Source organism: Schistocerca piceifrons, chromosome 2, assembly GCF_021461385.2.
Source record: "Schistocerca piceifrons isolate TAMUIC-IGC-003096 chromosome 2, iqSchPice1.1, whole genome shotgun sequence".
In the NCBI taxonomy this organism is placed as follows: domain Eukaryota; kingdom Metazoa; phylum Arthropoda; class Insecta; order Orthoptera; family Acrididae; genus Schistocerca; species Schistocerca piceifrons.
Window position 1 is genome coordinate 966,017,390 of NC_060139.1, and position 16,009 is coordinate 966,033,398.

The following is a 16,009-nucleotide window of genomic DNA, read 5'->3' on the forward strand; positions in this document are numbered from 1 at the left end:
CTTCAAGGCGTCCCGCCCTAAACATTTCCTTTTACTATCATTGGTCGAGTGTTCCGTAGCAATTGTTGGTTGATCCGCTGCAATTGCCAGTTGCTCCTTAGCAACTGTCAGCAGCTGTCAAGCACCGTAGATAAACAACGCAGCAAATGTTTAATGTAGATGTCTCTAACGCACTCTCGTTGTTTGACTTGTCTCGTATTAACTAACATTCGAGTCTTCCACGAAAGTGGAACGTCCTTAAGACCATTGAATCTCTTACCTTATTTGACAACCAGAATACATATCTCAGTAATTCTTCTCTGCCACAGAGGAAATATTTCTTGAAAAGATTACACGCATCAGTACTTCTAGTGGTTTCATATTGTCCTTTCTCTTTCCCTCTCTTATGCTAACCTTTCCTTCTCTATACGACCGCTACACCTTACACACTTCCTCATCTGTTTTGCAGAATTTAATCATCTGCCTCTAATATTTTCCCTTCTAATACTCCTAACAGTGCCAAGTACGGTAAATGATTCACGGCTGCTGTAGATGGTCTTCCAAGTACACTGTCTGACGAAAAAAGTGAAGCACCCAGAACGGTAGGAGGAAACGAAAAGTTCAGCTGTTGAGTGGGTTGTTGTTGTTGTGGTCTTCAGTCCAGAGACTGGTTTGATGCAGCTCTCCACGCTACTCTATCTTGTGCAAGCTTCTTCATCCCCAAATAACTACTGCAGCCTACATCCTTCTGAATCTGCTTAGTGTATTCATCTCTTTGTCTCCCTCTACGATTTTTACCCTCCACCCTGACCTTCAATATTAAATTGGTGATCCCTTGATGCCTCAGAACATGTCCTACCAACCGATGCCTTCTTCTAGTGAACTTCTGCAACAAATTCCTCTTCTCCCCAATTCTGTTCAGTACCTCATTAGTTACGTGATCTACGCATCTAATCTTCAGCATTCTTCTGTAGCACCACATTTCGAAAGCTTCTATTCTCTTCCTGTCTAAACTACACTACTGGGCATTAAAATTGCTACACCACGAAGATGACGTGCTACAGACGCGAAATTTAACCGACGGGAAGAAGATGTTGTGAGATGCAAATGATTAGCTTTTCAGAGCATTCACACAAGGCTGACGCCGGTGGCGACACCTACAACGTGCTGACATGAGGAAAGTTTTCAACCGATTTCTCATACACAAACAGCAGTTGACCGGCGTTGCCTGGTGAAACGTTGTTGTGGCGCCTCGTGTAAGGAGGAGAAATGCGTACCATCACGTTTCCGACTTTGATAAAGATCGGATTGTACCCTATCATGATTGCGGTTTATCGTATCGCGACATTGCTGCTCGCATTGATCGAGATCCAATGACTGGAGCAGAATATGGAGTCGGTGGGTTCAGGAGGGTAATACGGAACGCCATGCTGTATCCCAAAGGCCACGTATCACTAGCAGTCGAGATGACAGGCATCTTATTCGCATGGCTGTAACGGATCGTGCAGCCACGTCTCGATCCCTGAGTCAACAGATGGGGACGTTTGCAAGACAACAACCATCTGCACGAGCAGTTCGACGACGTTTGCAGCAGCATGGACTATCAGTTCGGAGACCATGGCTTCTGTTACCCTTGACGCTGTATCACAGACAGGAGCGCCTGCGATGGTGTACTCAACGACGAACCTGGTTGCACGAATGGCAAAACGTCATTTTTTTCGGATGAATCCAGATTCTGTTTACAGCATCATGATGGTCGCATCCGTGTTTGCCGACATCGCGGTGAACGCACATTGGAAGCGCGTATTCGTCATCGCCATACTGGCGTATCACCCGGCATGATGGTATGGGGTGCCATTAGTTACACGTCTCGGTCACATCTTGTTCGCACTGGCGGCAATTTAAACAGTGGACGTACCATTTCAGATGTGTTACGGCCCGTGGCTCTACCCTTCATGCGATCCCTGCGAAACTCTACATTTCAGCAGGATAATGCACGACCGCATGTTGCAGGTCCCGTACGGGCCTGCCGGCCGCGGTGGTCTAGCGGTTCTAGGCGCGCAGTCCGGAACCGCGCGACTGCTACGGTCGCAGGTTCGAATCCTGCCTCGGGCATGGATGTGTGTGATGCCCTTAGGTTAGTTAGGTTTAAGTAGTTCTAAGTTCTAGGGGACTGATGACCACAGATGTTAAGTCCCATAGTGCTCAGAGCCATTTGAACCATTTGAACCGTACAGGCCTTTCTGAATACAGAAAATGTTCGACTGCTGCCCTGGTCAGCACATTCACCAGACCTTCACCAATTGAAAACGTCTGGTTAATGGGGGCCGAGCAACTGGCTCGTCACATTACGTCAGTCACTACTCTTGATGAACTATGGTATCGTGTTTAAGCTGCATGGACAGCTGTACCTGTACACGCCATCCAAGCTCTATTTGACTCAATACCCAGGCGTATCAAGGCCGTTATTACGGCCAAATGTGGTTGTTCTGGGTACTGATTTCTCAGGATGTATGCACCCAAATTGCGTGAAAATGTAATCACATGTCAGTTCTAGTGTACGATATTTGTCCATTGAATACCCGTTTATCATCTGCATTTCTTCTTGGTGTAGCAATTTTAATGGCCAGTAGTGTAATAAATGGGAGGATACTTCAAAATTCTTAGTGTCTATATTGATGATTAAAAAGTGGAAAAAGCACATTTTGAAAGTTCTAAAAGCTTACTTCAGCCACTTTTGCACTTGGAATCATTCCATATCTTGACGAGAGACTAATGAGTAAGTCGACATAGTTCATGTGTTTTTGTTCAGCAGTGTGATATGGAATAATGTTCTGGAGCAACGCATCTTTAAGAAAGAAAGACTTCATTGTTCGAAACTGTCCTGTAAGAATAATATGTGATGCTCATCCACGATGATCTTGGAGACATCTGTTTAAGGGCTAGGCATTATGACTACTGCTACACAATATGTAGTTGTAAATAATTCGTAACTCACGGAGGTCCAGTGTGGACTGTAATTATCGCACGGCAGCGAATCTTGGTAGATAACGCGTTAATGCGGAACCGATTTACGCTGGACAAAAAAATCAGCTCTAATTTTGACCACCATGTGCAAATCTGGCACTTACAGCGTCTCGTCGACGCCTCCGGTGCTCGTACAGAACAAATTGTGTAAGTCGCAGTTATCAACAAAATCAACAATACGCCTTTCTCACTTGCTCGATCTTTTCGGCCCACGTGCCATTCCTAATCCATTACGTATGGGAACATTTCTATACGTCTTTCTTGCACTCACAGCGCCCGATTTGCATCTGGTGGCCAAAACTGAAATTTTGTTTCAGAGTCAATCAGTTCCGCATCAGAATATCCACCAAGTTTTGCTGCCGTGCGATAATTGCAGGCCATACTGAACCCTTGTGAGTAGCTGCAGTTTCGTTATAACCCCCTGATAGCTTCGCTTGTTTCGGCCCCTTCGGAAGACATTCACATACCTCATTAAAAGCGTCCCCAACAGAGTTCAAGCCGTCATAAAGGTGAAGGGTTGCCGCACTCAATATTAACGTACAATAATAGGTGTCCAGATAATTTTTATCAGATAATGTACATAATCAAGGAAACGCCTAATCTGAGGTATAGGAACTTCTGTAAATGTTAGTTGGTAACTTTGCAAATAGTGTTAGACATCTGTTTGATCAATATTTAACTAGACGTAAAGTCTATGGTCCTATTTACATGCGTATCTGCTCGAAGAAAGTTCTTTTGGGAAAGATCATTCTGTGTTCCGATATTTTACTTTCGCAAAGTGTACAGTCGTCAGAAATATTCGCTCTGAGGAACAAACAACACCGCACTAGTTGTATCAGTTACGCGACTTTGCGGCCGCGGAAGAGGAACCGACGAACACCGCTCCGGAAGCCCGGTAGATGTATCGATCTCGGCGTTGCAAGCTCACGATTTTTCACTTTTCCAAGAAAATCGCCGACTTACTGTTGAAAAATGTCGAGTAAGTGTTGGCACAGCTCATTCTAGCGTTCAAAACAAACTGAACTATCGTAAGACTGCCGAAGGTGGTTTCCCTGAGAACTTGGAGATCGTCACAGAGATCACAGATTTCGCATTTGAACCACAACTACAATCGTTTCAGTAGCGGAGGTGAAGCAGTTGTGGACTGAATTTTAATCTACGATAACACTTGGCTACATCATTTTGATCCGAAGTGTCAAAGCATGCAATGGAAACATACTGAATCGCCAGTGCGGAAGAAATTCAAAACGCAAACATTGGTTGGTAAGGCCGATATAACTATCTTTTTAAATTCCCATAATCCCATTTTCTGTGATTCTTTGGAAGAGTAACGCAAAACTGAGCCTATAAATTATCTTAGAAGATAGGTTAACAAATGGCAAACCTACGTTTATAGCACTCGTCGACTTAGAGAAAGCTTTTGATATTGGAATACTCTCTTTGAAATTTTGAAGGCAACAGGGGTAAAACACAGGCATCGAAAGGCTGTTTACAAGTTGTAGAGAAACCAAACGGTAGTTGTAAGAGTCGGGAGGCATGAAAGGGAAGCAGTGGTTGAGAAGGTAGTGAGACACGGTTGTACCCTATCGCCGATGTTATTCAGTCTGTACATCATGCAAGGACGAAAAAAAAAAGAAAAATTTGGTTTAGGAATTAAAGTTCAGGGAGAAGAAATAAAAACTTTGAGGTTTTCCGATGATATTGTAATTCTGTCCGAGATAGCAAGGAACTTGGAAGAGCAGTTGATCCAAATGGACAATGTCTTGAAAGTAGGATATAAGATTAACGTCAACAAAAGCAAAACAAAGATAATGAAATGTAGTCGAATTAAGTCAGCAAATGAGAGAACATAAGATCAGGAAACGAAACACTTACAGTAAGAGTTTAGTTCTCTTATTTGGGCAGCAAAATAACTGATCATGGCTGAAATAGAGAGGATATAAAATGCAGACTGGCAATGACAAGAAAAACGTTTCTGAAAAACGGAAATTTGTTATCATCGAATATAGATTTAACTGTTAGGAAGTATTTTCTGAAAGTATTTGTGCGGAGTGTAGCCATGTATGGAAGTGAAACATGAACTATAAACAGTTTAGAGAAGAAATAAATAGAAGCTTTTGAAATGTGGCGTTACAGAAGAATGTTGAGGATTACATGGGAGGATCACCTAACTAATGAGGAGATAATGAATAAAACAGGGAAAGAATAAAATTTATGTCACAACCTGACAAGAAGAAGGAGTGAGTTGATAGGAGACATCAAGGAAAATGCGAGCATGTTCTTCAACGCAACGCTCGATCTCATGCAGTAAAAATGACTCTCTGAACCATTGGCCAAGTGGACTGGTTGCTGCTACATCGCCGTCCTTATAGCTTCGACCTGGCCCCTTCGGACTTTTATCTCCTTGGTCCGACGAAAGAAGTTTCACGTGGAATCAAGTTCAACGGTAACGAAGAGGTATAGACCAAAGTACGTAACCTGCTTCGAGATCAAGAGTAAGAAATCTTCTCTGAGAGGATAATAAAACTCGTTATCAGGTATTACACGTGCTTAGAATTGGTGAGGATTAGCTGGAAAAATTGACAACAAATTGTATTGATTTAAGAAATTTTTTGTGCATCTATTTATTTATTTAATTCTGAATGACCATCGTATACAGGATTTTTATAAATTAGTTATACAAACGTAATCTCTAATTGCGAAAAGGGTAAATAACTTACAGAAATATTTGATACAACTCTCAATGCAATATATCCTTACGTTTTATTCCCTCCTATCACTGTTAGTTCCCGACATTCCCGCTAGGTGGTATGCGCGAATGAGATATTCCAACAGCCATCATCGCCTATAACGATGCAGTGTGACCAGAGTTATTTATGGTTTCATGAACTCAAATCTGCTACTGCAGTTCAGCGACAATGAAGGACTAAATACCGCAAGCCACAACCTCACAGATAAACTGTTACTAATTGAAATGATAATTAAATCAAGACCCTAAGCTGTCGACAGGCGTTGATATACATCAACGGGGTCAGTTGAAAATGTGTGTCCCGACCGGGACTCGAACCCGGGATCTCCTACTTACATGGCAGACGCTCTATCCATTTGAGCCACCGAGGGCACAGAGAATAATGTGACTGCAGGGATTTATCCCTTGCACGCTCCCTGCGAGACCCACATTCCCAACTTAATGTCCACACACTACATTCGTAGTGCCTCTGCCCATTACACTCATTACTCGTGGCAGACAATCTTACCGAGTCCCGTAAGAGTTCGAGCAATGCGTGTGCTTCCAGCACAGAAGAATAAGGTCAATGGCTGGTTAGCCTTAACTATATGAAGATGGTATCTGATCTTTGGACATGTCCGAAAGAACAGATACCATCTACATATGTTACTAATTGATATTATCGTTTCACCGCAACTGGCTGTGGATCACATAGGACACCAGGTCATGGTCAGACAGAAGTCTCTGACACAGCATTTTAATAAGTTCGGCGATCTTACATTCATAGTCTGGGTAATCAACGACACTCGCCAGCTTAGAATTGAATATGCCTAGTGTTACAGCGTGGAAGATATTACGGAAAAGCCATTCAAATTTTATGAATTGGATCTGCTGTAAGATGACAAAGAAGAACGTGCTGAGTTTTGTGTAGAAATGTTTAAAAATGCAGATTGAAGATACCTTTTCTTAAAAAAATTGTGTTCAATGACGAAGTCACCTTCCATACCTGAGGTAAATTGAATCGGCATAATGATCGGTGAGGAGAAACCATGTCATGTAATCGAACAGATTGACGGTCCTTTCTTTTTGCCGAGTCAAATTTAACTGGCCTATTGTAGCTAGTCACACTTGAGCTTCATCCATTGCCTTAGTTATGGCGTGATATGGGCACAGAATTTATTTTCTAGCAGGATGGCGCGGCACCACATCTCCATCGTGAAGTTGGCGTGTGTCTCTCAAGGAATGTGCTGAGTTGGATCTGAAGTGGTGATACAATATCCTTGCCACCCTGATAAACTGATTTGGCAGGAAACTGTTTACGGACGGGACATTTGTCATGTTACAAAAGCTACCCACATTGCACATTTATAAATAAAACTCAATGATGTACACTGATGTGAAAAAAGTCACGTGATAGCAATATGCAGATATACAGATGGCAGTAGTATCGCGTGCACAATGTACAAAAAAGATGTGCATTGGCCGAGCTGTCATTTGTACTCAGGTGATTCATGTGGAAAGGTTTGCGACGTGGTTATGACCGCTCGACAGGACTTAACAGACTTTGAGCACGGAATGGTTGGTATTTACAGCTAGACACATGGGACATTTCATTTGTGAAATCGAGAGTCAAGCGTGTGCCAAGAATATAAAATTTCAGGCATTGCCCCCCACCAGGGACAACACAGTGATCGACGGCCTTCACTTAACGACCGACAGCAATGACTTTGTCAGTGCTAACAGACAAGCAACACTGCGTGAAATAACTGCAGAAATCAATGTTGGACGTTCCATGAACGTATCCCTTAGGACACTGCGGCGAAATTTGGAGCTAATGGGCTATGGCAACAGACGAACGACCCTGGTGCCTGTGCTAACAGCACGTCATTGCTTCCGGCGTCTCTCCTGGTCTCATGACAATATCGGTTGGTCCCTAGACGACTGGAAGACAGTGCCGTGGTGGATTTTGGTTGGTAAGAGCTGCTGGTTTGGTTCGAAAGTGGTGCAGCCCCCCGGAGCCATGGACTTAAGTTGTCAACAAGGCACTGTGCAAGTTGGTGGTGGCTCTATAATGGTGTGGGCTGTGTTAGCATGGAATGGATTGGGTGCTCTGAACCGATTTGTGACTAGAAATGGTTACGTTCGGCTACCTGGAGACCATCAGCAGCAATTCATTGACTCTGTGTTCCCGAACAACGATGAAATTTTTATGGATGACAGTGCGCCAAGTCACTGGGCTACAGTTGCTCACGATTGATTTGAAGAGCATTCCGGACAATTAGAGCGAGTTATCTGCTTACCCAGATCGCCCGACATGGATCACATCGAACATATATGGGACATAAATGAGAATTCAGTTCCTGCACAAAATCCTGCACCGGCGACGTTTCTGCAGTTACGGATGGCTGTAGATGCATCGTGGCTCAATAGTTCTGCAGGGGGACTTCCCAACGGCTTGTTGAGTCGATGCCACGTCGATCCGCTAACTAAACTCCTAGCGAAAGAAGATCCGACACGATGTTTAGAGGTATCCTATGACTTTTGTCATGTCAGTTTACTGCATTCAGTGCTGTATCAAACATTTCTGTACGTTATTTACCTTTTTCATAAGTAAAGTTTACTTTTGTATAACTAATTTATAAACATACTGTATGTTGAAGAAACTGTGTGCTGCGATGAGTCATCAAAGGAAAGGGAAGAGAGAGAGAAAGAAGAAGGTATGGAATACTGGACGCCATTAAAAACAGACAGTCGATACCTCTCATAAGAGAGATATAACAAACCGGATGGAAGGTGCGAAGGTGCAGTACGTACGTATCTGGTGTATCTTGCGGCAGAAGGGCGAGCCGCCCGTGACGTTGTCTGGACAGCTCAGCAGGTAATTGTCGTCAACGGGCGCTTCGTAGCAGCCCTCGTCGCGGTCCGAGCGACACTGGTAGCACTGCATACAGCGCGCTGCACAGAAACACACACACCTCATATACCTTGCTATAATATAAGCACAAAGACTTGAATTACTATTGCTAAAATTACTTCCTGATATATTTTCCAAAATATTCGAAAAAGCAATGTACTCAAAAACAGTCTCACATTTAAGTAGAAACAGTCTACTTACAATGGAATCGAACGAACTTCCCCTCGCCGATGTGATTCACGTTGACATGGCGTGTAGGACACGACTAGGACTTATCATACGTACACAGGAAGACGCAAATCTCAACCGCTTCTGGGAAAATCGTGTTTGAAAATTACAAGTGTGCTTACGCTGCATGCTTTGTAGTAGCACTGTTGATATTTTTAAAACTATAGGAAACGATATTTAAAAGCGTCATTACTGATGCTCGATATATTGAACAATGCTATCGAAATATCGAACTATATTATTGATATATCGACGGGTGTGGTATCAACGTACCAGCCAAAAAAATATCTGCAGCACACTGTAAATATACTGCCAGTTATAGAGCTATATATTTAAGTATTGATTTTTATTAGATATCGTCTACATCAACAAGCTAGCAGCCTGCTTATCCACTTGGAGCAAGAACTGAAAGGAAAACTATGCACGTTCACGCTTGGCGGTAACCGCTTTGCTAACAATGGTAACTGCAGACAAATGGCACAATAAAATTTGTCCGATGTCATATAGATCGTTGTTCATCAGTTTCAAGAATGCCGATGTGAAGAAATAGCGCACTAGTTGCATTTAAAATTATTGCTTAACCCAACTGGTATGCTATTTCCTCACATCGGAATTCCATTCAGCCCCTTCACCCCACCCCCCCCCCCCACCCCCCCCCCGCCACCCAAGTAAAATCAGACTTCTTCTTTGCGCCATCTATAGTTGCTTTACACCGTCAAAGAGAAGGACTGAACGTGATGAAAGCTCAAAAAGTAGTTAGACTCCTTCACACAGTGAAAGTGAAATTATGTTCTACTACAATTTCAAAAGAATAACTGCAAATATTTATTGAAAATTGCGAAAAAATATAAAGTAAAGACATCGGCCCTCTTTATTGCCATTTCCACATCAATATATCGATATGTCGGCGAAAAACCACCGCCTATCTACATCGATATTTTTGGAGGAAATTTCGATGTATGAATGTCTAATCAGCAATCCTGGTTTGTAGGGCAGCTACTGTTCACAGAATCCGCAACCAAGCGATAAGAGCTTAGTCTGATATGCTCGAGGTCTCTGGAACGAATCACGGTGCCGGTAGTTAACTTATTTTACTGCGTAATTCAAAAAACAGTTTTATTATGACCGTGCAAAGTATCAATACTTAATCATTCAGTTACTATTTTCCTAAACTTTAAAATTGTAAACAGAATTTTTTTTTCTTAAGGGCATTTAAAATAAAAAAGGATGAACGAGAACTTTCAATCAACTCGGTTTAGTCATTTCATTTATACTATAGTATCTACACTAGTAACAAGTATAGTCTTTATCCATAACAGCACTGTGCAAATCAGGATACTATCGGTCGTAGAAACATGGAAAACCATAATCATCGCGACAGACAGCATATGTAATGAACGCCGAATTTTTCCATGTCAATAGTTCTTTTTTTCCAATAGACCTGGTTTGCATTCATAAACGGTTCTCTCGGTCATCACATAATTACGCGGCGTACCACAAGTATCGAAGCATAGTGCCGAATATTGGTGAAAATAACGCACAAAATACTAGTACTGGCAGCGAGATTCGATCCAGGGGCATCGCGCCGGCCGCTGTGACCGAGCGGTTCTAGGCGCTTCAGTCCGGAAACACGAGACTGCTACGGTCGCAGGTTCGAATACTGCCTCGGGCATGGATGTGTGCGATGTCCTTAGGTTAGTTGGGTTTAAGTAGTTCTACGATCTAGGGGACTGATGACCTCAGATGTTAAGTCCCATAGTGCTCACAGCCATTTGAAGAAACATCGCGCTTATGAAACTAAACTAATCGATTACTCGTTCGGCTGCGAGGTCCGTAAACAGTAGGGCTGATGTAAATAATTTTATGCTAAAGATTTATTTCACATCAGCTCCTGGTGGTTCTTAAACTCTAGAATAATATGGTGGAGTACTTTATTTCCCACCGATTTTGCTTTAAAATGTTTCTAATAGATGACAGCGCTTTGTTATTTGAGATTTCAGCTAATCTTTTGCCTGCCCAGTAGCAGGTGCAAACTTGTTTGAAGCATGCAGTATAAGCACGGCTATAATTTTCAAACTGAATTTTCTCGAAACTGGTTGACAGTTGCGTCTCCCTATTTACACACATTGAAGTCCTGGTTGTGCCCTACACAATCTGCCAACAAGAATTTATTCGGTCAGGGGAAGTTCGTACGGACCCCTTGGCAGCACATCACAGTTTGCATTCCAGATGGGTTGCTCGACTGACAATGCTATTCATAAACCGCTCATCAAATATTACGAGCCTTAAATAATAACACGCCGCCATTCAGTATTTTTGTGATATTTCCAAGACCTTTGACTACGTAGATCATGTTAGTTTCTTAGAAAAACTTAAGTTTTATTGAATTAGTGGTTTTACACAAGCTAGTTTCAGTCATACTTAACACATACTTAACACACAGAATGCAAAATGTTGCGCTGAATAATTCAAGAAAGTTTGAAAGATAGAATATTTCAATGACTTAGGAGAAATCACAAAGGGAGATCCATAGGGATCAATTTTGGGTGCACACCTCTTCCTTATATACGTGAACAACATTCCACTTAACATGCATCAAGTAGAAATGGCAATTTTTACAGACAATACTAACATTATTATAACCCCCTTAGACACAAGTCAACAGAATAAATTTTTAAACATGTTTTTCAAATAGTTATTAAATGATTCTCTGAAAATGAACATACCCACAATTATGAGAAAACACACTGTAACTAGTTCCTTAGAACAGTCATACCGACTGATGTAGCACTTGAACAGGAGTCAGTAAACACGACAGAATGTTCCAGAGTTTTGGTTTTACATACTGATGAAAACCTGAATTTCAAGAAGTACGTTATTGAGCTACTCAAACAATTAAGTTCAGCTACTTTTGCTCATCTTATAATTGGTGATCCCCCTAAAATATTTTGCATATTTCCACTCAGTAATGTCTTATGGTATAATGTTCTGGGATAACTCATTACTTGGAAAGAAAGTATTAATTATATAAAAACGAGCAATAAGAATAATAAGCTGTCGCCTTGTAGGGACCTCTTCAAGCATTTGGCATTTCAACTGTCGCCCTCTTCCCCCCCCCCCCTCCTCCCCTCCCCATCCCCCCACTATAAGAACAAAAATTTTTGATCATTTTCCCAATAACGTAAAATTTTTGGCATACAGCAAACCAAGACTTAAATGTGACCTAAAATAATTCCTTCTGGACAGCTACTCCTATTCCACTGACGAATATTTATTCAAAAACTGGTAGTCTTAAAAATGGTCGTAAGTTTAGCTGACTGAGCAGGGTGAAAAGTACTATGTTAATTAATCTTGAAAAATGGTTCAAATGGCTCTAAGGACTATGGGACTTAACATCTGAGGTCATCAGTCCCCTAGACTTACAACTACTTAAACCTAACTAACCTAAGGACATCACACGCACACATGTCCGAGGCAGGATTCGAAACTGCGACCGTAGCAGCAGCTCGGTTCCGGACTGAAGCGCCTAGAACCGCTCGGCCACAACGGCCGGCTAATCTTGAAAATAATCATTTATACATATCCTGTAAACTTACCCGTTCAACGATATTTCGACAAAAAAAACACTCAAATGATTTCTGGAACAGGTAACTAATAAACATTATTACGACTGGTTTTCGTCCATTAGGTGGCTGCAACGGGGCAGAGCGCGAGAAAAACAACCGGAGCTCGCAAAAAACTAAAAGCTTTACTTTCTCAGGGTCATGACCGCATTTTATCATAATTATAATCCAAATTTTTTGAGGGGATCGAATGTTGGGGCTGATATCTTGCATGTGTGCTTTTCTCTACTCAAAATATTCGTGATGTTTCTTTGTTAACACGTTCAATGGCAGGTGTCAATTCGCTTCATACCTTTTCGCACATATACCGGTGCGTAAGCATAAAGTTCAACTGACGTTACCATTTAGTTACTTGCCAGTTCACCAAAGTTTCAAAAGCACTCTGTAAGTTTACCTAAGCAGAAGCAGTAATAGATTACGTCGCAAATATTTCGTCAGAAAAATTACCTCTCCGTAACGTTAACATATAACTGCGAAACAATTGCGCTTCCCTGGATTATTCTATTATGATTCTGGGTAAGGTATACTATTATGCTCGTGGAGAAAGTCATTGTTTGACACCCTACAGGCACATGTACTCTAGACGTTCTCACTGTGAAAATTAAAAATATCTCCATTATTTTAGTTCAGATTGAGACTGTTGGGATGTTTTATACAGTTGTAAGGCAAATGCCAGAAGTGGAAATTCCCTGCCAAACATTGCCAATTGGATGTGCCTTTGCACCCTGACTAAAATTTATACGTGTTCTGCTCAAGCAGTAATAAATGATGCAGAAAACTAAGTACTTCATGAAGACCATAAATGATTGTCAATAGCACAAACCACAAAAGATTTATCCCGAAAAATCCACATGGGCCTAGCCAAATAGGTTCCGTCACGTACACAGGTTCAATCACCAGTCGCAATATAATGCTCCTCGATATGTAGCATATATCCGAGCATTCACTGAGTAAAACATAATGGTTCAGGAAATAAGTCACCCACAGCTACAATTAACTTTTTTAGCCGTACACTTTGACCCTTTGCATGGTATGGCCAGACCAGGTGGATACAGAGGTTAATTGTAGCTATGAAAGATTTATATCCTAAAATATTATCTTCAGCTTGGAACCTATAACAATTATCTCTAGAAACAGGGCGAAGATTACGGAAAATATTACGATATATTTCAGTAAACTAGAAAATAGATTAGTCTTCGGTTACATAGTCAAGAAGTTGTAAGCGGTAGTGACGCATGCCAGCTTTCTTGTGGAAACAGATTGGAGTATAAAACAGATTAATATACACTAGATCAACCGGCAGGCACCGTAATTGTCAGCTTCACTCTCATGGGAGAACACTGAGGACGTGCCAAACAATCTTCAATGGCAGGGCTTCTGGCAGCCTCCAATTGTCTTACGAAAACGTGCCCACAAAATTTCAAAATAACTTTTCTCTTAGTAATATTCATTTATTATCATGTGGCCACGTATTTATGCAAATTGTGAATATAGGATCCGATAACAGCATTGAGGAGGCAAGCAAGTTATTATTCCTTCCACATTTCGTTTGCACGAGGAATAATATGTATCTTATTTTGTCACCATGCGGGATGCGTTAAAAAACAAGTGTCATTGGGAATCTTGAATAAATTGCAAGGTTTCCCCAATGGGCACGACAAGCTTTCACTGGAACCTCTGGCAATATATCTGAAGAGTAACAACTATTGGCATACCATCTGTAGTGGCGAACGGAAAACAGATCTCTGTTCCTAAAAGAACCTCCAGATGTCAGTGCTGGCATCGTGCCATCTTAGTTGCTTCACACTCTCATAGATGGAGCGGTCGGCGCTACACAAGGGAAAGAAGCGCGCTACACAGTCTCGAAAACTGCTTTGTGAATTTTGTGAACATGACTTCCATTCAGACTAGCACTAAAACTTACAGCGCCAGCATCATCGACTTTCTTGCTGTGGAAATAGTTATTCCATTTACGTTTCCTTGTTTTGTAAAAACAACGAATACAAATCCAAGTTGCAATTCTGAAGCAGTGCACAAAGCTCCGTAAAGAAAGGAACTTTAGCGTTCCACTTCTATTTTAACGTAGCATAATACAATGTAGAATAATTATACGCTCAAGGTAGTGATGCGTGGAGATAAGAAAATTAAGATATAATAACTAAGAAATAATTCTTGCGCTTCTAAAAAATTAAAGGTCTTCATTTGTTTCATTGGCCATATTATTTATCTTCAAGCTCACTAAACATATGCTGTAATCTAAGTATAAATAGAAACGTTAACAGGTCTAACTAGAAGCGTGATAATTGTATTCTACTGAAAAAGAAAGCAGACTTAATTTTCGTACCAAAGGTGGACAAAGCACGAAAAAATAAGATGTAAATTTTCAAGTAACATCTAACATTAACACACATACAAAATGTTAATTTTCAAGTAACTTCTAACATCAATAAAGACGTACGTAACCAAGTCTTCTAACTAACGCAAAACAGATGTTTATGGTTAAGTTGCCAAGCAGTTAGCAGGCGGCAGAAAATATCCCACATTATCAGCCAAGTCTCTTCAAAAACAAAACAATTAATTTCTGTGTAGTGCCACATTCCTGTCATGCAGTAGGAGCAGAGATGTTACCAATTACTTTCTGTTTTTAACATCACTGTTGATTCGTCTTTCCTGTTCATGTACTGCAGCTATTTTTGGAATGTGATAATTATTTTAAATTATTCCTGAAAGTGTTAGTGATTTCTAACTGTATTTACAATGAAACTAGCGAACTATACATATTTCTTACCATTTTTGATTGAATACTGAATGATAAATATCAGGTGAGCCGCAGACATCAAGTTCATACTTCTTCCATCGCAACTCGGTTAAAGAGCATGATGTTGGAATCTAGGACGGACAAAAATGAACAACTGTAACACGTTTTACAAGACAACGGAACAGCACACATTCCTTTTATGTTCAAAATAACAATATGTTGAATGTTAGTGTCTGCATGGAACATCGATAATGAGCAAGATAATCGTTTCTGAGCAATAATGATAGACTATTGTGACCAACTTCTTTAAAAAAAATCACCGTGCAACAGAAATGAATAATACGTCAAATACTACAGATTTTATATTTTCTTCATCTCGCGAAACTGCAGAATTTTCACTTATTGTGATGTCACATCATCTGGACCCTTACATACACAACTGTCAAGTATTGAGGAACAATCTAATACTAATATTCGAGTCCAAACATCCACTGTCCATGGTTTTCAGTGCATGTATTACCGAGAAATGCAAAAATCTTAATATGATCTCCCTTACCTTCATCTGGGTAAATATTGTCCGTGGTTCTACGCAGAACTTCAGCCAGCCCAGAAAAAAATCGGAATAAATGGACATACATTATAAGCTTACTTCCAAAGAAAAGAAAATTAAATTTAAACATGGTGTAAAGAGTCCTTTCGGCTCTCTTCTCTTCGTAACCGATTAAACATATTTGCTGCTGTATTAATAAGCT

The 16,009-nt window shown here is 41.0% G+C and overlaps 1 protein-coding gene across 1 annotated transcript in view; it reads right to left on the reverse strand.

The window, feature by feature from the left end:
- Positions 1-16,009, reverse strand: part of LOC124776024 — a 173,668-nt gene that overhangs the window by 11,448 nt on the left and 146,211 nt on the right. The window contains exon 2 of the mRNA XM_047250864.1: positions 8,549-8,689. Coding sequence (XP_047106820.1) covers positions 8,549-8,689 — 141 coding nt within the window. The remainder of the gene's footprint in view (positions 1-8,548; positions 8,690-16,009) is intronic.